We start from the raw sequence: 25,296 nt of genomic DNA on the forward strand, positions 1-25,296 counted from the left end.
TGCTGCCCTGCCCAGCCTGGGCCCCCATCTGCTCGGGGCTCTTAGCTGTTGATCCGGGCGGGGGAGGGGAATTATTTGCCACAATTAACATCCATTTGGATAATTGCTTGGGGGGGAGTTTAAGAAGTAAAGGGGGGAGCATGGAAGTAGGCCCTGCCCCTGTCCCCCCCCCCCACAGTGCCCCCTGTTGGCTGCCCTGCGGGGGGTCTGAGGGACTGGGGGGGGGTCTTTGCCCCTCAATGCCCCCCCTGCCCAGCTCGGGGGGGGGGGGGTGGCTCTGGGCTTATGTAACCCCTCCCCTCCCCTCCCAGCTGTCTCATGGCTCTGCCCCAATTAAGCCTCATTTCCCTAATGACTGGCCAGGCTCCAGTGCCCAGCTGGGCAGTTATGGTGGGGGGCACTCCCTGACATTGGCGGTGCAGGGCAGTCCCTCTGGTGGGGGCGGAGGGGAAATCTCTTCAGACACCTGGGTCCTTTTCTTACCCCTGTCGCCTGCCTGGGGTGAGTCTGGGCCTAAGCCATGCCTCAGTTTCCCCAGCTACTGCCCTGGGGTGGCAATGGGGAGGGTTCTGTTCCCTCAGCCCTATGGCATTGCCATACCAACCCATTGCCCTCATGCTCTAGTTCCCAGCTCCTGCTACCACCTCCCCCTGCCCCCAAGCTGGGGTAGTTGCCATGGCAACCCCATGAGGGAGGGTCCCCTAGGGATCCCAGACTCTTGCTAACAAGCCCCAGTGGGAAGTGGGGGGGCAGTGCCAGCCCCTCCCCCATCCCAGGCAGCACTGGTCCTGCAGGCTTGCACGAGCAGTTCCAGCACCTGCTGGGCTGGGGGCACTGGTGGGCTCCCACCCCCCTTGGCACCGTACAGGTAGGGAGATGGGGACAGTGCCCGGCGGGGGCAGGCATGAGGCCGACTCTCCAGGCTGGGTCAGACCCCCCAGGTTGGGATGGGGGGTGTTAGGAGTTGCACAGACCCACCCCCAGGCCCGGATCAGGCCATGCCGGGTGCTGTCCAAACCACCCAGACCAGGATCAAGGGGTGCTAGGAGCTGTCCAGATCCTCAAGGCCGAAACTGGGGGCTGAGGCTGACCCCAGCTCTGTCTCCCCCCCCAAACAGGAACCACTGCCCGTGGCAGCACAGGGAGATGCCAGCCCAGGTAGGAGGGGGTGTGGCAGTGGGGAGGGGGACACTAGGGGTTTGATGGAGAGGTCGCTGAGTGGGGGGGGTGCTGGGTTCACAGGGTGGGGCACACATACTGGGGGAGCCATGCTCATGACCCCTGCTCTCTGGCCCAGGTGCTGAGGCCAAGGGGTGGTAAAGCCTGGGGAGGGGCGCTGTCCCGGCTGCTGCGCCCTCTCCGTATCCTGCGCTTGCCTGGGCACCACTACCAGCCCCTGCCCAGTGCCTTCCTGGATGATGCTGAGGCCCAGCGCCGCTACACCCAGCCCCATGCCCTCATGCAGGTGTGTGCTCCCCACCTCACATTGCTCTAAGCCCCTGGCATCTGGGCCCAGCTGCTTCCGCCAGTGCCAGGCAGTGCTCATGCATGTGTGTGTGGATGTGGGGGGGCAGGAGGGGCTTGGCCTGTGCCCCCTCTGGGATTGTCCTAGGCCCTGCATATGTCTGTTCCCCGGTCCCTAGCCTGGCCTGTCCTTGTGTGTGTGTGTGTGGGGGGGGTAGTAAAGGTAGGGAGGGAACCCAGGCATCCAGCTCTGACCATTTAGCTGTACTCTTCCCAGCTGAGGGGAGAGAGCCCAGGTGTCCAGGTCCCCAGTGCCTGTGCCCCCAGGTCTAACCACTAAGCTCCACTCCCAGAGCCATGGGGCCCTCCATCTCCTTGGTCCCGGGCCTCAGGGGAGCAGGGGGCAGAATGGTGAATAGGGACCATAGGGCTGGCACCACACAACCCAGGCAGCCGCGTCTTCTTTCTCATACTTTCACTTACACTCAGTTGTGCATGAGTCACCTGTTCACACCGTCTCACCTCAGTTTGCATGCACATGTGCACACATGCATGTGTGCACATATATGCTCTTGGAGGATCCTGTTTTTGCACACACAGTGGTACCCCCACCTGGCCAAAGCACATGGGGGCTCACAGACCCTCACCCATGCGCATGCACACACATTTGTGCACACGCCCCTGCCAAGGTTCACATGTGTGTGCACTCACATGAAAATGTATGCGGGCACTTGTGCACACTCATGTACTTGTGTGCGCACATGGACTGGTGCACAGCCAAATGCTCACACTCTTGGTTGCACCTTCTCACCAATGTGCACATGTACTTGCATGCTTCTTCACACTTGGCAATGCATGCGCATGTGCATGTGCACACACATACACCCCCCCCATGCTCATACTTGTATGTGTACAGATACACCGATATGTGCACATATGTGCCCATAGGTGATGGGTGGGGAGTGCACGGGGCACGTGCCCCCCCAGATTTCTGTGCCGATGGGTGTGGGGCTGTAGCCCAGCTGGAGCTAGCACCTAGCAGCAGTGGGGGTGGTGGTGGCATTGGCACAGAATTGAGCCCGACCCCTCCCCCCAACACAAGCATTTGCTGTGTGTGTGTGCTGCCCCTTGTTCGCGGATGCTAAGCTGTGAGTACACACACGCTTATTGCTGTACATATGCTGGCACGCACAAACATTTGGCACATTGCACCCACAAACACATGTGCATGTTCCCCAATACACAGACCCCTATACACTTTTTGAAAAGCATATATATGCACACTCCCATAAACATGCGTGCAGACTTCTGTCCAGCTATGCTCATGCATTCATTGATGTGTGCATACCCATGAGCTTGGTCACTCACCAATGTGCACACATTTACACACCCTTATCCCCACCCTCATGGGTACGTCTGTGCATGCAAATGCTTTTTCATATGGATTTACCCATGTGTTCATACATGCTCCCCATGGTGCAGGCATGTGCACACACATGCACACATGCATTGCTGTTCCCACCTACAATGCATGCTTGCCTGCCAATGTCTGTTCATGCATGTATGCACACTTGCTCATTTACACATGCTGTTCATGGCTTGTGCATACACATTCATTGATGAATATATGTGCATGTGCACACACTTGTTCATGCACAGCCACTGATGCATGTGCACACATACTTGTTCACACATGCTCACCAATGTGTGTACCTGTGTAATGGCATACTTGTCTATATACACAAACCCATGTGTTCACCAATACATTCATGCTCATGTACAGGGATACTTGTGCACACACACACATGCTCACTGATGTATGAACCCATGTGTGCATATGTGTTCCTGCATACTCCCCTTGCATATGCACATGTGTCCATGCTCCCACCTGCCCACGCCTTCTCATGAGGGGCTGGGGGCTTTGGGAGACAATTATCCGGGATAATCTTTATGCAGATTATGGGATCGGGGGCTGGAGCAGATTGGCTGCTGCTGCTGGTTATTAAATATGGATTTGGACCTGGGGGGGTGGGTGTCTATAAAGGGGCCAGAGCTGCACTGGTAGGGCAGGGCAGGGGGCTCCAGCTCTGGTGCTGGCCCGATGACAACACTGGAGGCCAAGGCTGAAGAGGAGAAGGCGGCCGCAGCCCCGGGCTCCAGCCCCTCCAGCAGGGTGAGAGGGCAACTATGGGCATAGGGGTGTGGGGGGCAGGGCCCCATTCCACTAGGCTGAGCCATCCCTAGAATCAGTTGCATTGCCAGTGGCTGAGCCCCACTCCCACTTCCTGGGGGATGAAGCCCTCCCCACCAGGGAGGCTGCTGATTGGCTGCGGGGAGAGAGAAGTATTATCCCCTCTGTGGGGTCCCAGAGCCACACGGTTGGGGGTGGGGGGGCATGGACCTGGCTCCTATCCTGCCCTCTGGGCCTTGGTTGGATCTCCTTGGAGCTGAGACTGGGATCCAGTAGATGAGAGCTAGGAGGGCCCAGGAGCTGGGACACCTACCTGGGTTTACTCTTCAGCTCTGGGTGCAGGTTGGGGCTGAGTGGGGGGCAAGGTTAGTGCTGGGCTGGGAGCACGGATGCCTGGGTTCTCTCCCATCTCTGGGAAAGGCATGGAGTCTTGAGGTCGGGGAGTGTTAGAGCAAGGAGGTTAGAAGCCCAGATGCTTGGGTTCCCTCCTTGGCTGTGGGTGAGAAGTGAGGTCTGGAGCAGGGAGGGGCTGACAGCCTGGACACCTGGGTTCCGTGCTCAGCACTAGCCTCCCTTGCAGGGTTGGGAGCAGGGGGAGGGCTGTGCTGTGCTGTGCCCTAACAGTGCCTGGGACCTGCTGCCAGGGCCCTGGGCTCTGTGCAGGGGTTCACACAACCCCCCCTGCCCCCCCCAGTCGGCTTCCCCGGAGCAGGAGGGTTTCTTCGATCTGCTGAGCCACGTGCAGGGCGGCCGCATGGATGAGCAACGCTGCCACCTGCCCGGCACCCACGCCTCAGCTGGTCCCAGCCCTGAGACCCGTGAGTCCCGGGGGTGTGGGGTGGGAATGGGGGTGGGGAGAAGGAGCTTGGTAGGGCAAAAAATTAACTTGGGGGCTTGGGGGGCAGTGGGGGCCTACCCAGATGCATTCTGGGAGGCCTTAATAGTCAGGACCCCCTGTCTAATCTCTGACCCCCCCTGCAGGGGAGAGCCCGAGCCCCCCACCCGAGATGGACTCCTTCCTGGAACTGGTGGCCAGCAGCCAGGGCCGGCGCATGGACGACCAGCGCGTCAGCTTTGCCCACCTGCCTGGCTTCCAGCCCGCCGAGCGTGGGCCCCCCACCCCGCCCAAGGTGAGCATGGGCCATACGTGTGCCATGGTGGGGGTGCTGAGCAGGGCTGTGTTCCCTCCCCTCCGGCTTTGTGCCCCCTTGGAGTGGGAGGAGGGTGGGAGGGTCCTTTCTGCTCCCAAGGTGGGGAGAGAACCCAGTTGTTTGGCTCCCACCCCTGTGCCCACCCAGTAGGCCTTGCTGCCAAAGCAGTGTGGGGACCCAGGAGTCCTGGCTCCCAGCCCCCTTGAACCCCTGCCTCAACCTTCCAGAGATGGAACCCAGGTGTCCTGGCTCCAGGGTCACAGCCGCCCCCAGCCCTGCTTGGTACTGCCTGGGCTGTGACCAGTTGCCAGGGTCTCTGGTGCCCAGGGTACGCTGCTACTGAGCCCTTTGTGTGTCCTGGGTGCAGCTGGGACCTAGGGCAGTCACCCCTCGTGCCCCACCCCCCTAGGTAACTGGGCTTGACTGTGCCCTGGCATCAACATTGCATGCTGAGGTTAACCAGCTGGGAGCCCTCAAACCAGCTCACCCACCCCCTAACCAGGTAACCATCCCACTAACCAGTTGAGACCACAAACCAGCTCACTAGCTCCTTAACCAGCCAGGCACCCACTAACCAACTCTCTCTCTGTCTCCCTTGTGCCCATCTGGAGCTCCATTTATGTGTCCTGTCTGTTGGGGCTGGGCATGCGTGTGCTTGTCACTGGGGTGGGGGGGGGTGGAGGGGGGTGTTGCCCAGAGTCATGTTGTGTCCTCATGGGTTGCTCTGGGAGGCAGAAGCTAGGGCTGGGGGATAGAGCTTGAGCTGGGGACACATGCATGTATACATGCACATATATAGAGAGCACGGATCACCCAACAGGGGGCAGCAGCACACACATGCCCATGTGTACATCTGCATGCATGTAAAGACCTGACTGTAGTGCAGGTGTACACATGGGCATGCACCCCCCCATCCCAGCAGGGGGCAGACACGTGTGCGCGCACGCGCACACACACACACACACACACACACACACACACACACACACGAGTCCAGTGCAGCCCCAGTCCAACAGGGGCAGACATGCACATGTGCACACACATGCACACGTGTGTGTGCATGCATGTGCACGTGTGCCCTGGGGTGCGGGAAGGGGCCCCTGCTCCTGCCTCCTGCAGCCCTGTCCACGTGCCTCCATGTGTGCCCAGTGTGGGGAGGCCAGAGGGCAGTGCCCAGGCAGGGTCAGTGCCCAGTTTCCTCTGTCCGTCCCCCAGCTTCCCCCCCATGCACACTGCCATGGACATTTCTTCCTCTTTGCAGAAGTGAGTGTTGCTGCCATTGCCTGCGTGTACATCGCACCCAATAAAGACCTGCTCTGGCCCCGCTTCTGTGTCCATGTAGCGCCGGCGGGGGGGCAGGGGGGCTGGGACTGAGGGCAATGGAGGGGGTCACTTGGCTAGAAACAGCCTGGGGTAGCCGCACAGGTGCATCACACATGTGTACAGACATGTACACACCTGCAAGTGAGGCAGGAGAACAGGGGTATCACACACTTGTACACACTGGCACATAAGACAGGAACACAGGGGTGTTGTACACATGTACAAACAACTGCACATGGGGTAGGAGCACAAGGATGTTGCACATGCATGCAGTCAGCGTGTACACACCTACAGAGCATGTGAACACACTCACATACACACAGCATGTGAATATACACATACACATATGCTTGCACTAACCCAAGGCGCACACCACATGGATACGCCCTTACACAGTCACATGACAAGCACAGTGCCTACAGGCATGCTCTCTCTCACACACACACACGCACAACCATGACCTGCACATCACGTGCATGCACGCTCAGGCATTCACCCACACACTTGCTCACCCCCCTTCAGACTCTCAGCTTGGCTCAGAGTCCCTCCTCTCTGGCCAGTGGGGGTCTAACCCCTGCCCACCCCCAAGTGTACCCATGGGGATCTGTCCCATGTGGGGGGATGACTCCACCCCCCTCTAGGAGCTGGATGCGGAGCTTGGCCTGAGCCCCCCACCCCCAATAATCCCCTCAAGCCAGGGATGTTCTAATGCTGGGGCCTGGCCCCCAGAGATCCCTGGCCAGCTGATGGGGTGGGAGGGTCCCAGAGCAGGGTGCAGTTCTGGTGCGGTGGGGCAGGGCCATGTCAGCCTGTGGGTCGGGTAAGCTTATGGGGGATGCATACTTACATGGAGTCACACATCTGGACACAGGCACATGTATACACCAATGCACACATGCATGCCTGCACAAATGCATGCACACCCATATACTGATGTGGGCACATTTGCACATACATGCGCAAATGTGCATGCATATATAAACGTGCACAAATGTGCGTACAGACACATGTACACATGCAGAACAACAGCTGGGGAGTGGGGGGGGGGGGCTGGGGTGGCAGCAGTTATCCCTGCAATGTGCAGCCTCCAGTGCTAACAGTGCCTACCCTCTCCACTATCAGCCCTGGGTGCCCCAGGAAGCTCTGACCAGCAGTGCCAGGCCTTGGGGAGCACCTGCCCCCCCCTGCCCAAGAGCAGGGACTAGGGTGGGGTTGGTGCCCATATTGCTAACTGCCTGCCTGGGCCAGGGCCCAGGTTGGGGGAGCTGGGCCCCCCCCAACTGAACCCCCCACCAGGGGCTGCTGACATCTGGGCACCAAGTGTATGTCTGTGTGGTCCAGCTCACACTGATGCCTGTGTTTCTCCTGCAGGAGGGCGAGGCCCCCGCCCACCCCAACACCATGGCCCTCCTGGACCCTCCCATCACACCCTCCGAAGACTACTTCACCCTCATCCACCAGCACCAGTTGCAGACCACTGGTGCCTGGCTCCGCAGCCCCCCTCACCTGCCTTAGTTCTTCCCACCCTCCATCAACACTCCCCAGAAGCCCCCCCACTCACCTGTGTCCCCATAATACCCCCATCAACTCAATATGCCCCTCACCCACCCCCTTCCAACCTCAATACTTTTCCTACCTTCTAGCAGCTACCCCATGAGCTCCAGGCCCTGCCCCAGTATCCACCCACCTAAACCCTGAGGTCCCACAAGTGCCCTCCCTTCACCCCAGTGATCCCAACCCCAGACTCGCCCAGGCCTCTCGCTGCAGCACCTTGGGTCTGAACTAGGGGCCCTAACCCCTGGATGTGGGGGCAGATCCCCTTCCCCCAGCAGGGGCCCAAGGCCTGGCTGGGAGGTATTGAGGGTCTCTTCCCTGCACCCCAAGGCTGGAAGGTTGAGGGGGGTGGTCTCCCCTTCCCCTCTGCACATGCCAGCACTACAATAAACTAGTCTTTGATGAAAGCAGGTGTGTGTATGTGGTGCTGGTGGGTGCGGGCACGGTGGGAGTGGTGAGGGGACCGCCCAAGGACCAGCTTGGCAGAGGCAAGGGTAGGCAGGCTGCTCCGGCTCCTTCACAGTGTCTTGCTACAGCTCCAAGCCCCCCAGCCCCTCGGGGCTGGTACCAGTAGGGAGAGGGGCGGCAGCATTGTTAGGCTCAAGAGTGAACGTGTTAACTTCCAGCTTTATTTATGGAATGGCTGGAACACAGGGGCCACTCACAGGCAGTAGAGGGTTGTTACCCACTGGGGGCCCCAAGGGAATGGGGAGCCCTATCACACCTCTGCAGCCCTGTGCCCCACCGCAGCACCCATCCAAGGGGCTGAGCCCTGCAAGCCTCTTGGGGTGTGGGGAAAGGGTGTCCCTTGGGAGCCTCATTTCCGAGGCGCCTGCAGGAGCCGCCGCTCTTCTTGCTGGTTCCGGATCTGTTCCTTGAAGGCTTCCATCTGCTGGTGCTGGTGGGGAGGAGAGAGAGCATCAAAAGGGTAACTGGCCAGGGGGGAGGGAACACAACAGTTCCCATCTGATGGAGCAGCCACCCCCACCCCGCCGCCCCTCAACCCAAACTTCTGGGGCTGGGCATGCCCCCACCCCTGAAGCCAGTCTGGGGTTACAGAGCAGTAGGAGTAGGCTCACCTGGAGGGGGTCTTCTGGTGGGTAGATCTCTCTCTGCCAAGAAAGGGAGAAAGGATTTAGGTGCCTCTGAGCAAAGACTGGCCCGGCCGGGGTTGCACCAGCCTGTCCCCACACTGGGGTAGGGGCAGGGATAGGGGAACCCGCCCCCCGGAACTCAGGAGTCCTGCCCCCCTTGCCCACCTTGCGCTGGATGACATACTTCTCGAAGTACTCAGCCTGGTTAGAGATCCAGAACATGGCCACGGGGAAGGACAGGTACAGCGTCATCTGCAGGGGAGGTTAGCGTGGGGCAGGGGCAGCGTACCAGACCCCAGCTCAGCGAGGGGAGCCGGGGCAGCAGCCAACAGGCCCCGGGCTCCTGGGCTGTGCAGGAGCCCATGGGCATCTCTGGGCCATGGCCAGGCTGGGACGGGGCTGCCCCGGCGGGACACGGATCCGGTGGGCCGGGCGCACGGGGTCCCAGCTGGGCCAGGCCCGTCCGGGCCCCGCGGCCCCGACCCTGCCCCAGGGGAGGCCGAGGGCGGGCAGGGCCCAGCGCGGGGGGGGTGATACACCGCAGACCTCAGGGGACAGCGAAACCCCCGACCGCTGACCAAGGGGAAGCGGCCCCCGCCCGGACCCCCGGGCTCAGCCCAGGCAGCAGCATCGGCCCAGCCTTGGCGGCCCGGGCTTCACTGGTGTCTGAAAGGCCCGGGGGGAGGCAGGGACCCGGACGCCTGGGTCCTCCTGGCACGGGGAGGGCGGGGCGGAACCCAGTCGTCCCGGACCCCACCCCCAGCGCGGCCGCAGGACCGACCCGTAACACCTCCAGCTTCACCCCCATGGCCGCGGCTCCACGCCCGCCGCTTCCGCCCGTCCTCTCCCCGCCCCGCGGCGGCCGCTTCCACCCTCCCGCATCCCGCAACTCCATTGGTTTGCACCTCGGCGATGGCGGCACTCATTGGCTATGGCAGCAGCGAGGCGACGCCCCTGTCCCGCTGCCCAAAGGAAAGATGGCGGCCGGAAGCCCACGGCCAGCTCCTGGGGGGCGGGCTCTCGCCGCAAGCGGCCAACAGGCGGGCGAAGGGCGGTGACGTGAAGGAGGGTGACATAGACATCATCTCAGTGCGCTGCGGCCTGCTCGGGGCGAGGTGGCCTGCTCGGGGCGAGGCCGGAGCTTGGCGGGGTCGCGATGCCGGATATGGAGATGCCGGGAGCGGTGGGGCGGACCGACCTCGTCTTCGTGAGTGCGGGGTGGGGCCTGGGAGCCGGGGCGTCATTTCTGGGGCGGGGTGTTCCTCGTCCCGGGACACCCAGGGCCCCCTGAGCTGGGCCTCGCCCCCCCGGCTGCCTTTTGAACCCAGCCCTGCCCCAGTGACCTCCTGTGGCCCCAGTGTTGCCCTTTGACCCCGCCATCACCCCCCCCGCCCCTACTGCCCCCCAGCCTTGTCTGCGTCGCCCCATAACCCCTCCCCCATGTGTCCCCCTGTAACTCCCTGGACCTGCCCCCCAGTGCGCTGCCTGACGTGCCCCTGTCCCCGCAGTATTTTCTCCCTGGATCTCTGGCGCTTTCCCCCCCAACCCCTGCCCCACCCCTGCACTGTCTGGTCTACCCCCATGTGCTCCTCTCAGCCCCTCCCCCTGGCCCTACCCCCAGCGCTGTCTGCCCTGCTCCCATGTGTCCCCCCCAACTCCTCCAGCCCTGTCTGCTCTGCACCCTGCCCCACTCTCACTGCCTGGAGGTCGGGGGTGGGGGCACCGTGCTGACCCAAGCATGCGCTGGCGGCAGGAGGAGGAGGACCTTCAGTATGAGGAGGAGATTCTGCGGAACCCCTTCTCCGTCAAGTGCTGGATGCGCTACATCGAGTTCAAGCAGAGTGCACCGCGCCACGCACTCAACCTGCTCTACGAGCGGGCCCTCAAGGAGCTGCCTGGCAGGTGGGTGTTGGAGGAGGAGGGGCTGGAAGAGCTTGGGGCCGGGGGCCCTGGGCAGGTGGGTGCTGGGGGGACAGGGAGCACTCGGGGTAGGAGATCCTGGGTAGGTAGGTGCTGCAGGGGCATGGGGAGCTCAGAGCTGGGGGTCCTAGGCATGTGTGTATTCAAGATGTGTGTGTGAGTGTGGGGGCCACTCAGTCCAGGGGAAGTTCAGAGCAGCAGGGTCCCCAGGGGGTATTGGGGGGGAGGGGCAGGGACCCCACAGGGCTGGGGTCCTGGGGAGACAGGTGCAAAGGGAGGCAGGAAGAACTTGGCAGGGGGGCTCTGGGTAGGTAGGTGCCAGAAGGGGGCTGGCAGGGCATGGAGACCTCAGAGTTGGGAGTCCTCAATCAGGTGGCTATTTGGGGGGGGGGGGGGGGCATTTAGGGCCACCCCCAGTCTAGGGAGAGCTCAGAGCAGCAGGGTCCCCAGGTAGGTGGGGGGGGCAGGGAAAGCTTGGGGCGGGGGGCCCTGGGTAGGTGGGTGCCTGGAGAGCTGCAGGGACGTGTGGAATTCAGATTTGGGGGTCTGAGGGGGAGGCATTTAGGACCATCCCCTAGTCCAGGGGGAGGTCAGAGCAGCAGGGTATCCAGGTGGTAGGTGCGTGGGGTGTGCAGAAAAAGCTTTGGGGCAGGGGAAGCTTAGGTAGGTAGGTGACAGGGGGCACAGAGAGCTCAGAGAAGGGGCTCCCTAGGCAGGTGGGTATCTGGGAAGGGGCAGTTAGGGTCACCCCTGTCCAGGGGGAGCTCAGAGCAGCAGGGCCCTCAGGTGGGCAGATATTTGAGGGACAGAGCGTCCCCGGGCAGTGCAGTACCCTCCAGACCCAGCCAATGATCCCAGGGAGCAGTTGCCACCATCCACATTTCCACATGAGGTCTGGTCATCCCTGCATTGTGGGGCCAGCTCCAGTGGAGGGTGGGGACCGTTGTGTGGGGGGCTCATTGGACCAGGGCTCAGGTGCCAGGGACATCCCCCCCCCCCCCCCCCCCCCCCCCCCCCCCCATGGTGCTGACAGTCCCAGCCCCCCCATTGCAGCTACAAGCTGTGGTACAACTACCTGAAGCAACGGCGGAAGCAGGTGAAGAACCGGTGTGTGACCGACCCTGCGTATGAGGAGGTGAACAACTGTCATGAACGTGCCCTTGTCTTCATGCATAAGGTAGGGGGAAGTGCAGGCTGGGGGGGGCTGAGGAGCAGTGGGGCAGGCTAGGGGGCTGCATGGGGCTGGGGAGAATGCAGCAGGTTGAGGCTGCACAGGGACTGGGGGGGTGGGGAGAGTGGGGCAGCTGCGGGCACTGAAGGGGCTGGGGAGATACTGGGCAGGCTGCTGGGTCCCTCTGGGGCTGGGGAGGGTGGTTGCAGGGCAGGCCAGGGGAGGAACGGTGCAGGTTAGGGACCCCAGCCCTGCTTCTGGCCTCGTTCTGCCCCACTTGGGACAGGGGATGGCTTTCCCCTTGAGGGTTATGCCCCCTCCCATGCACCTGGCTCCAGGGAAGCATTGAGATCTGATCAAACTTGTTGCATAGGTGTCCATAGTACAGGCATCTTTATAGTGGTGGGGAGGGGGCAGTCTACTTTGTGGCTGTCACAGCAAGCCTTGGGGGATTGTCAGGGCTGGGGGGCACAGAGACGTGCCCCATGCCCCTCACATCAGTGCTATGAGGTGCGGGGCACTGCCCACAGATGCCACGCATCTGGCTGGACTACTGCCAGTTTCTGACGGAGCAGTGCCGTGTGACCCGCACGCGCCGCACCTTCGACCGGGCGCTACGGGCGTTGCCCATCACTCAGCACCACCGCATCTGGCCGCTCTACCTGGCCTTTGTGCGTCGGCACCCGCTACCTGAGACTGCCGTGCGTGTCTACCGCCGCTACCTCAAGGTGAGGCCTGGCCCCCTATTGCTCCCTTTGTTGGGGGATGTCGGCTGTGGGATGGAGGGTCCTTGTTGGGTGTGGGTTGGGTTTGGGGAATGGAGAGGGGCTGCTCTGTTGGGCCTAGGAAGTAATGGGGAGATCCTACTGCCCATGGGGAGATGGGAGCTGGGGCAGGTGTAGGTTCCCTATTAGCTGTGGGGTAGGTTTGGAGGCCCATGGGGGTGTTGGCAGGGGTGCTGTCAGCCATGGGGGTAGGAGCCAAGGGCCTGGTGGGTCCCTGTCAGCTCTGGGCTGGGTCAGGGGGGTCCAGGTTGGGGAGAGGGCCTCCCCTGTTGGGCCTGGAGGGGTGTTGGGGTGCCCCTGTCAACTGTGGGTTGGGAACCTGGGGGGTGGAGACGGAACTGGAAGGTCCTTATCAACTCTGAGAGAGGTTTGGAGGCCTTTGGGGGGTGTTGGGAGGACATGGCTGTGGAGGTGGGATATGTAGGGGTGATCCAGGGGGGTGGATTTGGGGGGCCTGGGGATGCATGACCAGATTGGACTGATCCATGTGCCCTCCTGCAGCTGAGCCCAGAGGGGGCAGAGGAGTACATCGAGTACCTGCGCTCCATCGACCGCCTGGATGAGGCTGCCCTGCGCCTGGCAGCCGTCGTCAATGATGACAAGTTCGTCTCTAAGGAGGGCAAGTCCAACTACCAGGTGGGGGTAGGAGCAGGGATCTTTGGGTGGGGTGGGGTCCTGGAGAATGGATGGGGTGGGGTGGGGCTCCTAAGGTTGGGGTGGGGCCTGGTGCACAGGGATCCTGGCATCTGGTCAGGGCCAAGGCGGATCCCTAGGGTGGGGCTCTGGGCAGGTTCAGGGCTGGGGTTTTATGGGACCATGGGGCGGGACAGATGCCTTGGGTCTGGACGGGGCTGCCCTATCCCCTCCTGCCCCTGAGCAGTGCAGGGGGTAGTGACAGCCTGTCCCCCTGACTGCCTCCCTACTCCGTTTTCACCCTGCCCCTTCCCCCCCACAGTTGTGGCACGAGCTGTGTGACCTGATCTCGCAGAACCCCGACAAGGTGAAGTCACTAAATGTGGGGGCCATCATTCGTGGGGGCCTCACACGCTTCACCGACCAGCTGGGCAAGCTGTGGTGTTCCCTGGCTGACTACTACATCCGCAGCGGCCACTTTGAGAAGGTATTGCTGGGAGCAGCTGTGTGCTTCACCATAGAGGTGGTCACAGCTCGGGGACAAGGAATGTCCCAGAAAGGGGTGGAGGCTCTGGGGTGAGGGCGCAGCCAAGGCACCTTCCAGCATAGTGTTATCCCCCATTTCACCCCAGAAGTGGTCGCATTTCAGTGCCATAGGGACAGGTGTTGCAGGAAGGGATGAGAGAGACGTTCAGTCCCAGAGGTGGTTGCATCTTGGGGACAAGGAGTGTCACAAAGGGGTGGGCCAAGGTACCTTACAGTGTAGCTTTATCCTATGTTCCATTCCAGAAGCAGTTGCCTCTCTGCACTATAGAGACCGGAAGTGTCACAGAAAGGAGAGGGGCCTAAAAGTGGGGATGGGGCTAAGGCATCCTGTGCTACAGTGTTATGGCAAGTTCCACCCCAGAGATGGTTACATGTTAGGGACAGGGAGTGTTACAGAAAGGGGAGGCTTGGAGTAGTTGGGGCAGGGCTCAGATATTTTGTACTGAAGCATTATAGGATATTTCACCCCAGAAGTGGTCACATCTCAGGGACAGATAGGGGTGGGGGGTGGTGCTGAGGCTTCTCCCACATTCCATCCCAGAAACAGCTGCATCTCAGTGCTACAAGGACAATCCTTGACACAGAAAGGGGAGGGGTGGTGGGGTGGGGGCCAAAGTACTTCCTATCCCTGTGTCCATAGCAGTGCTACAAGGACAGTCCCTGGCATGGAAAAGGAAAGGGTCTGGGCAGTAGGGCAGGGCCAGGGCAGCTTACCCCAACATGTTGCATTCCAGAAAGTGGTAGCGGGGTGGGGGCGGGCAAGTGCTGTGGTGGGGCTGGGTGTCCCTATGAGCTAACGGGTGCTGTGCGGGTGCAGGCGCGGGATGTGTACGAGGAGGCGGTGCAGACGGTGATGACGGTGCGGGACTTCAGTCAGGTCTTTGACAGCTATGCACAGTTCGAGGAAAGCATGATTGCTGCCAAGATGGAGACGGCCTCTGAGCTGGGCAAGGAGGATGATGGTGCGTGGGAGAGGGGTCCTGGGGCAGGTTGGGGTTGGGGTGGCCTCAGGACTCCAGGGTTCTCAGTGCTGTGCCTCAGTTTCCCTGGTGCTGGAGGACTCTGCTGTTCATCTTGCTCTTCTCTTCTGTGGGGGCGAGGGGCTCCTTCCAAGCTTGGCATCTGCAGCCCCTGGGGCATGGGGCTGGTGGAGGGAGGGGCTGGGCTGACCCCTTCCACTCCTTTTCCCCCCCCCCCCCCAGATGAGGTGGAGCTGGAGCTGCGCCTGGCACGCTTTGAGCGGCTGATGCTGCGCCGGCCCCTGCTTCTCAACAGTGTCCTGCTGCGCCAGAACCCGCACAATGTGCACGAATGGCACAAGCGTGTGCAGTTGCATGCTGGGAACCCCCAGCAGGTGCGTGTGCTAGTGGGGCCACTGGGGGTGAGGCAAAGAATGCCCCTACAGGTGTATGGGGGTGGGCAGCAGGACAGGCAGGGGTCATGGAATGCTTCAGCAGGAGGACGGGGGCACTGCGAAGTAGGGGCCCATAGAATGCCCTAGCTGGGGTGGGGAGGCTGCAGGGCTAGAGCAGGGGTAGGTGCTGGGGTGGGACAGGGCACCTAGCAAGTCTGGGGAGGTCCTGGGGGTCTCTGGGCTGGCTCTGGGGCAGGAGGGTGTGCCCACAGCTGAAGGGGGGTTGCTTTGCCTTGTGGGCAGGTGATGCCCCAGGCTGAGGGCATTGCTGAGGGCCCGGATGCTTGGGTCCTGTCCTGTGCGATCCGCCTTCCCTGTGCCTGGCAGCTGGGCCAGGCCTACCAGGGATCCCAGGGTTGGGGGCTTGCCAGAGTCCCCCCTTCACCCTGCCACCAGTGGTAGTCCTGTTCCCCACTTCCTTCATTAATCCCTCCCCATCCTATCACCCAGATCATCAACACTTACACAGAGGCTGTGCGCACCGTGGACCCTGCCAAGGCCACGGGGAAGCCACACACGCTCTGGGTCTCCTTTGCCAAGTTCTATGAGGACAATGGGCAGCTTGAAGATGTGAGTTGGGAGGGGAAGAGTCCATGTGCTCCCTGTGATGCCAGCTTGGGGTGGGCACAGGTTTAGGGGGGCAGCAGGCAGGTCCTGGAAGGCTCAAACCCAGATGCTGAGGCAGGAGGTATCTGTCCCCTCTTCTCCCCAGCTGCAGAGCTAAAGCTCAGGAGTGGGAGTTGGGGTCTGAGCTCCTGGAGGGAGGTTCACGTGTCCAGCTCTGCCTCCTCTCTGTGATGCCAGCTGGTTGGTGGGTGGGGGCAGCAAGCAGGGCCTGAGGGTGGGGGTTGGGGGCCAAATCCTGGCTGCCAGGGCAAGAGGATGCCTTGCCCCCCCTTACTCCCCACCTTGCCCCCCCCCCCAGGCCCGGACAATCTTTGCCAAGGGCACACAGGTGAACTTCAAGCAGGTTGATGATCTAGCCAGTGTGTGGTGCGAGGCTGGCGAGATGGAGCTGCGTCACCACAACTATGATCAGGCCCTGCGCCTGCTCCGGGTCTGTGACCACTGCCTGCCAGGGTGTGGGGTGGGCATCAGGGCTGCTCATGAGGTGGGGGGTGCCAATACCTGCTGGGGATCATGAGGGAGCAGAGAGAGGAAGAATTTGGGCCCAGGATGCCTGGGTTCTCTCCCAGCTGTCTGGAAAGCAGTGGATTGGAGCCAAGGTTGGGAGGGGCGTGGGGATGCCTGGGTTCTCTGAAGCTCTGGGAGAAAAAGGGGGTTCTGGGGGATTGGAACAAGGGTGGGGCCTGGGAGTCTGGTCTCTTGGATTGTATCTCAGCCCTAGGAGAGTGGTGGGATTGCACAGTTACAGCACAGGGCAGAGGTGGGAGCCCAGACACCTGGGTTCTGTCCAGCTCTGGGAGGGGAGCGGGGTCTGGCTGGGTGGGAGCTTGGGAGCCTGGACACCTGGGTTCCATGTGCATCGTGGTGGGAGTGGGGGACAGAATGACCCCTCTGGGGCAGGGCCTCACTCTCCCTGCTCCCGCAGCGAGCCACTGCCATGCCAGCCCGCAAAGCTGAGTACTTCGACTCTTCGGAGCCTGTCCAGAACCGCGTCTACAAGTCCCTCAAAGTGTGGTCCATGTTGGCGGACCTAGAGGAGAGCCTGGGCACCTTCAAGGTATGCCAGGAGGCTGGAGGTTGGGGTTGCACCCCCCAGTGGTGGCTGTAGGCTTAGGCCAGGGGGAGACTCCAGCCTTATGGGTGCTGCCCCCCAGCGCTGACCCCAGCCCCTCCCCACCAGTCTACCAAGGCAGTGTATGACCGGATCCTGGACCTGCGCATCGCTACCCCCCAAATTGTCATCAACTATGCCCTGTTCCTGGAGGAGCACAAATACTTTGAGGAGAGCTTCAAGGTTGGTGGGGAGAGTCAATGCTGGGGAGAGGTCTGGGGGGGCAGGAGGGGCTGGCTTCCAGAGGTTAAAGGGTTAATGGGTGCAGGGCTGGGGGGTTCTCTAGGTGCAGGCATTGCCTGGTTTACACTGTGCTTGGGGGGCCTGGGAGAAGCAGAGTGAGGGGCATTCCATGTCAGGCAGTGAGGGTTTTTGTTGGGGGAGGGTAGTGGTTTCCAGGCTTTGGGGGTGGTCTCAGCTCAGGGCTGCCAGGTCAGGCAATAAAGGGCTGGGGGTTGGGATTCCCATACTGGCAGGGAGGGATTCCAGAGAATTTAGGAGGGTCCCAGGCTGTGAGTGGGGGTGGAGGTTGGATCGCAGCTGAGGGCTATTCAGGATGGAACAGCTGGGGAGTCGGGGGGGGGCGGGGCAGGAGCTGGGGGGGTACTGGGTGTCCTGGATAGGCAGTGGGAGGGGTCCTGGGCAGGCCCTGGCACTCACCACCTCCCACTCTCCTGGCCAGGCCTACGAGCGTGGCATTGCGTTGTTCCGCTGGCCCAATGTGGCTGACATCTGGCACACCTACCTGACCAAGTTCATTGCACGCTATGGCGGCACCAAGCTGGAGCGTGCCCGTGATCTCTTTGAGCAAGCACTGGATGGCTGCCCCCAGAAGTATGCTAAGAGTACGTAATGGGCATGGGTGGTGTGGGGCACAGGGCCTGGCAGCCCTGGCCTGACCTGGAACAGTGCCCAGGCAGGGGGTGGCAGGTGGGCGTGGGCTGCATGGCAGGGCCAGTTCTCCCTGCCAGCCCTGAGCCACACTGGGTCTCGATCCCCACGGCCAGTGGGAAGGGATGCGTGTGCCAGGGCCAGCTCATTGGCGCCCACTGCCTCCCTGCCCCCCCCCCCCCCCCCCCTCCATTTGCAGCCATTTACCTAAGGGAGCTGTTGCAGGGCGGTGCCAGGAGTGGCTGATGCATTGCCTCCTCCTCAGCTATCTACTCAGGGGGTTGGGGGCTTGGTGATCTGTGCCAGGGCTGGCTGATCTGGTGTGCTTCCCATTACTGCAGCCATCAATACTGGGGGTGGGGTGGTCTTTGCCTGGGCTGGCTGACCTGGTGCCCCCTGTAACCATCTCCCTGGAGGGTGAGGGTCTGTGCTGAGCCTGGCTAACCTGTGCCTCTCCTCCCCAGCTATCTATCTGCTATATGCTGGGCTGGAGGAGCAGCATGGGCTGGCGCGCCATGCCATGGCAGTGTACGAGCGTGCCACACGGGCTGTGCCCCCTGCAGAGCAATACGACATGTTCAACATCTACATCAAGCGGGCGGCGGAGATCTACGGTGTTACCCACACCCGCCCCATCTATGAGAAGGCCATTGAGGTGCATGGGGGGATTGGAGCATAGCTTGGGGAAGTCTGGGGGCATGGTAGGGGCCTACCGTATCTGCCTGGCACATGCTCGTGCTTCCTTTGTCTGCCCCTGAGCCTGGCAAGGGTGAAGGGCAGGGCTTTGGGCTGTCCCAGTGTCTGCCCCCAAGCATAGAGGGGCACTGGAAGCCCCAGTACCCACTAGGAGGGGCCAAACTGGCAGGGGCTACACCCTCCACTCCTCCCACCTTAGGGCAGCACAGCTGAATCCTTCCCCCGGCTGTCTGGGGCAGGTGGAGGTCAAACATGGGGCTGCTGTAAGGCTGGGTCCCAGGGTCTTGGAATTCTGCTTATGCCTCCCCCCACCCCCCGGCCTTTGCCCCCCCAGGTGCTGTCAGACGAGCCAGCACGGGACATGTGCCTGCGCTTTGCTGACATGGAGTGCCGTCTGGGCGAGATCGATCGGGCCCGCGCCATCTACTCCTACTGCTCCCAGATCTGTGACCCCCGTGTAAGCTCCTGGGCTCATGGGTGTGGTGTGTAAGGTGGGCAGAGGATCTGGCAGGAGGTTTGGATCTGCCCTAGGCCTATCCCTTGCTCCTCTAGGCCAGCATCCTGCTTCCCTAGTTCTGGGTGCTGGGCTGTGCCTGGAGGCACAGTTTTTGGAGGCCCCACTCACCAGGGGTGTCTCTCTGGAGGCCCTGCCCACTCAGGGCATGTGTCTGGGGCCACTGTCCCAGGCAGGCTTGGCTTTGGGTTGCTCCAGCCCTAGTGCTACAGGGGGTGGGTGAAGGCAGTGTCTGGTGGTGGCTGGGCCACGGGCATTCACTCTCACTCCTCTCCCTGCCGGCCCCCCTCCTCCTCCAGACAACAGGCCCATTCTGGCAGACGTGGAAGGCCTTTGAGTTGCGCCATGGCAACGAGGACACGATCCGGGAGATGCTGCGCATCCGCCGCAGCGTCCAGGCCACCTATAACACGCAGGTCAACTTCATGGCCTCGCAGATGCTCAAGGTCTACAGCAGCGCCACTGGCACTGGTGAGCTGGCGGGGAGGGGGCTGAGAGATTGGGAGGGTTGGAACCCACCCAGGGTGAGCTAAGGTTGGGGGTGCCAAGAGGCAGAGGCCCCTGGGGGGTGGCTGAGATGCAGCTCTGGGGGCTGGGAGCTTGCACAGGCTGGGGGGCACTGGGGCTGGGAGGCTGCATCCCAGGAGTGGGGTGCAGGGCTACTGGGCTCTGAACCTCTCCCTCTGGCAGTGTCGGACCTGGCACCAGGGCAGAGTGGGCTGGATGACATGAAGCTGCTGGAGCAGCGAGCTGAGCAGCTGGCGGCTGAAGCTGAACGTGACCAGCCCCGCACCAAAGACCAGATCCTCTTTGTCAGGTCTGCATGGGAGGGGCACTGCTTGGCCCCTGAGGGCTGAGCTGGGTCAGGGGGGACCTTGCCAGCTGGCTGGGGCACGGGTGAAAGTGAAGGGGGCAGTGGAATTTGGGTGGTGGCACAGAGGGAGCCTCATTTACTCTGGGAGGTCTGTGCTGGCTGGGGTTTTTCAGGGCCGGGCAGAGGGAGTGGGCTGGGGTAAGGCATGTGGTGGGGCAGGGCAGAGGTTGAGGGGAGTGTGGGATGTTAGGGGTCTTTTTCACGTGCCTAGCGGGGGCGGATGAGATGTCAGGGCTGTTGGCCTAGCAGGCACTGACGGGCAGTGTTGCAGGGGGAAGGCATCGCGTGCAGAGCTGGCCCAGCTGTCCCGCCAGGCCAACCCTGATGAGATCGACATCGATGACGACCTGGGTGACGATGGGGCTGGTGACGATGAGCCCGACGGTATGGGGCAAGGGGTGGCAGGGCAGTGGGGGTCAGGACTGGGTTAGGGGGCAGGACCAGGGCCAGGCAGGAGGCGCTGTACTGACGCCCCCCCCTCTCTGCCCCCCCTTCTCTCCCAGAGGTGCCACTGGAGCAACAGAGTGTCCCATCCGCTGTCTTTGGGGGCCTGAAGGATGACTGAGCCACGTTGAAGCCTGCCAGTGGTTCTGTTTGTCCCCTTTGTCCGGGGCTGGGATGCAGCCTAGGAGTAGGTCATCTTTCCCTCCCCTTCTCCCAGCACAGCCCTGCTGCAGTTGAGGGGCAGTCATGCACAGGCAGCCTGGCACTGTGGGGACTCATGGGGCTACAGCCTCCGTGCATGGGAGTGGGTAGAGGCGAACCTGGGGGGGACTGGGAGTCTGGCACAGCCCCCCATTTCTGTATGATGTTGTGTCCTATAAATGCTGTCTTTCCTACCCCTGCCTCTGTCATTGCTGCCTTGAATGGAGGACACTGCAGCCCCCAAGCCTGGCACAGCCTGTGGCAGCTTAGGGAGCCGGCAGGTCACATCCTGGGAGCTAATAGCATGTGGGGGAGAGGGGACTGCACACAGGCTCTGGCACCCAAGAGCTGGGTTGGTGCCCCCCATAGGAACCAAGTTGGGGGGCTTGGGCTCTAGAAGAAGGGGTCCTGATGCGGGCTAAGCCCCAATTGCCCCCAGCCCCTGTCTCCTTCTCCCCTCACCTGGATCATTTGTCTGCAGAGAGGTAGCAGCTCCCCTGGGCAGAGCTGGGGATGGGGAAAGGTACTATACTTGACCACATACAGTGTGCCCCATTGCTGCCACCTTGACTTCTGCCCAGTAAGTGGTGGAGATGGCTCTTACTGTATTTCTTCATGTATAATAGCATTGCAGGGCTGGAATGGACGTCAGGGAGTTGCATCGTGTCCAACCCCTTGCTCAGGGCAGGATCATCCCAGCCAAAGGGTCTGTCCAGCCTGCTCTTGAATGTTTCCAGAGATGGGGACTCCACCACATCTCTGGGCAGCCTGTTCCAATACTTGAGTGTTCTTGGAGTCAGGAAGTTGTTCCTTATCTCCAGCCTCAGTTTCCCCTGCTGCAGCTTGAGGCTGTTGCTCCTAGTCCTGTCCCCTGCAACTAATCTCCATCTTCTCTGTCATCGTCTTTCAGGTATTTGAAGACCATGATCAGATCCCCCCTCAGCCTCCTTTTCTCCAGGCTCAATACGCCTAGTTCTTCCAGCCTGTCCTCCCAGGCCCCTGGTCATTGTTGTTGCTCTGTACTGGACTCTTTCCAACCTGCCCCCATCCTCCTTGAAGGGTGGGGCCCAGAGCTAGACAGCACACCAGGAGGTGCCTCCCTGGGACTCAGTAGCACATGCTGCAATGGCTATACTGGTTTCCAAAGGAAAAAAAGCCTTGGAGCATCACAAGTGCTACAGTGGGGCCGACTGATGGTCTGTCCAGCTCTGTCTCCAACAGCAGTGGGGGTGGGTAGGAACAAGGGTATGTTGTATGTCAGAAAATATTGTTTCCCCCTCACTCAGCACTGCTAGTGCAGAGCAGGGCAGTGCTCTGAGCTGGGCATGTTACTTGGCCATCTTCGGGGCAAATCAGACTCTGGCACTAACGTAGGGAGGCTAAAGGTGCCCTTGCCTTGACACGAGTGGCAATGCCCAGCACCTGTCCTTGGGGAATGGCTGGTTCCTGGGTTGGAGGCAGAGAGCACAGCTGGGGGCCCCCAAATCTCCCAGGCCCCAGCTGTAGCAGGAGGGTGTTTAGCTTCTGGTCTTCAGTGTGAGAGAGGATGCCTGTACTTGGGCCCGGATGCCACCCAGTCCAACACCAGCTGTGCCCCTCAGCCAACCTGTTCTGAACAGCAGCAGCAACTTGCCCCCGACCCAGGCCACTACATATGGCAAGTCTTCCTACTCCTGCATGGTGGTGCCTGCCTGAGCTGTCCCTGGTTCTCCACAGCTGGTGGGAGACACCCGGTGGCCTCCATCGCCATATCGTCTTTTGGTGCGTTGCTCAACATCTGCTCTTTGCTCTTACCAGTATTTGCACCCTTCTTGGCCTTGGCATCTTCCTGTGGGCTTTATTTGCTGCCTTGTTAGTGGGGGCTCTTGGCTGCTAGCCAGGCCAGACCTGCCCAGTCAAGCTTCTACAGCTTCAGCAGCCTCTAGCCCTGTGGGTATCACCCAGGTCTTGTTACATTCAGCCCCACAGTGGTGGGGCAGCAGCCCTGTGGAAGGGAAGCTCGCAGCACTTCCCCCTACCTGTCCCCCAACATGGCTGTGCCCCATTACCCATGCTGTCCTACTCACCCACATTCAAGATGACTTTGAATTTAAGATGACACCACCCCACTGAACATGTGTACATGGAGAATGAGACATTTGTTATCATTTTCCATGTCTAGACTCTAATGACGGCAGGGATGGCTCAAATTAGTCATGCCTCCCCACCCCCAGCTACTGTGGCAGGGAAAGGGGAATGACTGGGGATTGGGCTCCTTGCACCATGCCCATCTGCCACTTGCCCCCAGCCTGTACACTTTCCCCTGCCCCCCTACTTGCCCCTCCCAATAACTACCCCCACCTGCTGCTCCACCATCAGGTGCCCCAACTCCAGCTCCAGAGCTGCCCCCATGACTCACCCACTGGCTTCCTGCTACCTCTTCTCCCTGCAGGTGCTGCCTTTTCCCATGAGCCTGTCTTCTAAGTCAAGGCTTGTTCCTCCCATATTGAATGTGGGGGGGTCATCCTGGACTTGAGTAAATGGGGTAACGGCAGGTTCTATTGAGCACCAACACTGTCCTCCACCTAGGCTGACACGGACCCCTGCCTGGCTCCAGCCTCCTGGGACCACTGCTCCTTTTGCTGCCCTTGGTCTGTGGCTTTGTCCTCTCCCCCTCTGCTGCTGCCTTCTGCTTGCCCAGCCCCAGCCCCAGGCAGGAAGCATTTCCCCCTCTGCTGCTATATGCTTTGGGGTTTCTAAACCTCCCTTGGAGGCACTGGGTATTGGCTGCAGCCCAGGCTGGGGATGGTGACTGGGCTGCTCTAATGCACCTGCTGAGACTCAAACACAGAGGGCCCTGGCTAGAGGGTCTTGTGCCTCTGTTCAGGGTCAGACCAACACTGCATTGAGGTGAGGGAGGGATTTCACCCCATGGTCAGATTGGTATGGCTGGGAGGTGGGGAGGTCAGCATTTTGCCTTCCTCTGTAGCAGCGACATGGGCTCTGCCTGGGATCTCTCTAGTGTAGCTTAACAACCTTATACAACAGCAGGACGTTGGCTGCTTGGTTCCCCTGCTTTACCTACAGCAGAAAAGGGGAAGGGTGCAAACAGCGATGCTTGTGCTGTACTATAGGGATTTCCCAGGCTAGGCTTTGCTATGCTACACCTAGATCATCCCCAATCAGTAGCTGTGCAACCTCTGCTTAGACCCCTCCAGTGCTGGAGAGTCCACAACTCCCCTGGGCATCTATTCCTCAGTCTCACTGTTCTGATGATGAAAGGGTTTTTCCCGATTTTCATCTAAACCTACTTTGCTGCAACTTCAAACCATTGGTCCATGTACTCCTCTCTGCAGCAAGACAGAATGAACAGGTGCTTTCCTTTTTTATTTATGGCAGTCCTCCAGGTATTTGTACCTTTTTCACAAGCTAAACAGGCCCAGCTCTTTCAGCCTCTCTTCATATGATTTGCCTATCTTTGTTGCCCACCCCTGGATCCTCTCTGACTTCCCCACATCCCTTGTCAAATATGGAGCCCCAAACTGTGCCTAAAGCACTAGATGAGACCTGCCTAGTGCCAGGAAGAGAAGCACCATCATCCAGTGGCTGGCAGAAATGACCGCCCACATCAGCAGCACCTAGTAGCAGGTTGGACCCAGACTGGGCCTCTGCTTGCAGCTGGTTGGAAAGAAGCTGAACCCTCACTGCCAGCACAGTGTCCATGCTCCCATTTCAGCGTGCAGATTTTCACTTAAGCCACAGCCCCCAGCAGTGGCCGGTTCCTCTTTGGGGACAATACACCATGCTTACCTGCCACCCACATGGCCATGGACTCATTCCTGAAGTCAAAATGCTACTCAGGGCATAGCAGCTTGTACAGAGGGGAAGAGGTTATAATCCCTCTCCCATGTGCAGCACCTTGCACCTGCCATGGTTGAAGTTCATTAGCCACCTTTGTTCTCACTCCTGCAGCTTGTCTAAGGCTTGCCGTATTTCCTTGTGGATAATAGCTTGGGTTTTGACAAACTTAGATTTGCCAAGCAGAGCCTGATGCCTGCACACACGCCCTTGCCCCCAACTGCATTTTACTTCTACCTTCTTACCCCCAAGGATGTCTCATGTCCATCAGCAACCCCTGGTCCCAAAGCCAGGTCAGGAACCCAGCCATCCAGGCTTTGACTAAAACCCTGTTACCCTCCCAATGCTGACATAGAACCCAGCTGTCCTGGCTCTAACCACAAGCCCTTAGTCCAGGGCTCCAAGATGGTATCTCTGCAACTCACCAAAGCTGGAGTACAGCCCAGGTGTCCTGATTAACCCCCTTCACTCCCCTCCATGAAGCACTACAGCTGGAGAAGAACCCAGGTGCCCTCTACAACCCCACCTCCCTGAGCTGCCAAGAAAACCCAAGTGTCTTGGCTCCCTCCTCACCCCTGAGTTGCCAAAGCAAGGGTTTGTTTTTTTCTGACAGTTTGCAAGATTTTTTCCCCGATGGGCAAATTATTTTGCTGACACATTTTTACTGATATATGTTTCACATTATGTGAATACAACTCTTCCGCCAGGCCCTGCCTGCCTGCCACGGCCCAGTGAAGAGGGCTGGATTTAAATTTAGGGGTTTAACATCAACCAGAGTGAAAATGTTTGATTGTTGGTAAAAAAATATTTAAGTGGGTTGAGAACCGCTTGATGACAGCGGTGGTTTTACACAGG

General features: G+C 60.5%; 3 protein-coding genes across 5 annotated transcripts; 2 read left to right on the forward strand and 1 right to left on the reverse strand.

The window, feature by feature from the left end:
• The first annotated feature begins 3,565 nt into the window (after positions 1-3,565).
• PCP2 (Purkinje cell protein 2) lies at positions 3,566-7,644 on the forward strand. Its single transcript, XM_059732994.1, has 4 exons — positions 3,566-3,637; positions 4,350-4,473; positions 4,637-4,785; positions 7,501-7,644. Exons 1-4 carry the CDS (start codon positions 3,566-3,568, stop codon positions 7,642-7,644), a joined length of 489 nt encoding a protein of 162 aa, XP_059588977.1.
• Positions 7,645-8,290: 646 nt separating this feature from the next.
• Positions 8,291-9,658, reverse strand: LOC102571417 (protein PET100 homolog, mitochondrial). The gene is made up of 4 exons (XM_059732428.1): positions 9,559-9,658; positions 8,943-9,029; positions 8,763-8,795; positions 8,291-8,581 (listed from the first exon to the last, which is right to left on the reverse strand). The coding sequence occupies exons 1-4, from the start codon at positions 9,583-9,585 to the stop codon at positions 8,501-8,503; spliced, it is 228 nt and encodes a 75-aa protein (XP_059588411.1). The 5' UTR covers positions 9,586-9,658; the 3' UTR covers positions 8,291-8,500.
• Positions 9,659-9,807: 149 nt separating this feature from the next.
• Positions 9,808-20,798, forward strand: XAB2 (XPA binding protein 2). Of its 3 annotated transcripts, none has more exons than XM_059732424.1 (19): positions 9,808-9,984; positions 10,531-10,679; positions 11,751-11,874; positions 12,399-12,596; positions 13,155-13,289; positions 13,609-13,773; positions 14,650-14,794; positions 15,035-15,186; positions 15,697-15,816; positions 16,172-16,333; positions 16,799-16,930; positions 17,054-17,167; positions 17,667-17,829; positions 18,340-18,530; positions 18,906-19,028; positions 19,385-19,556; positions 19,776-19,902; positions 20,231-20,343; positions 20,463-20,798. In XM_059732424.1, the coding sequence occupies exons 1-19, from the start codon at positions 9,934-9,936 to the stop codon at positions 20,522-20,524; spliced, it is 2,598 nt and encodes an 865-aa protein (XP_059588407.1). In that variant the 5' UTR covers positions 9,808-9,933; the 3' UTR covers positions 20,525-20,798. The 3 variants fall into 3 exon arrangements, with proteins under 3 accessions (XP_059588407.1, XP_059588409.1, XP_059588408.1); XM_059732425.1 differs by having other exon boundaries at positions 9,810-9,984; positions 16,172-16,303; XM_059732426.1 differs by lacking the exon at positions 16,172-16,333 and having other exon boundaries at positions 9,809-9,984.
• Positions 20,799-25,296: the final 4,498 nt, after the last annotated feature.

This window comes from Alligator mississippiensis, chromosome 8 (assembly GCF_030867095.1).
Source record: "Alligator mississippiensis isolate rAllMis1 chromosome 8, rAllMis1, whole genome shotgun sequence".
NCBI lineage: Eukaryota > Metazoa > Chordata > Crocodylia > Alligatoridae > Alligator > Alligator mississippiensis.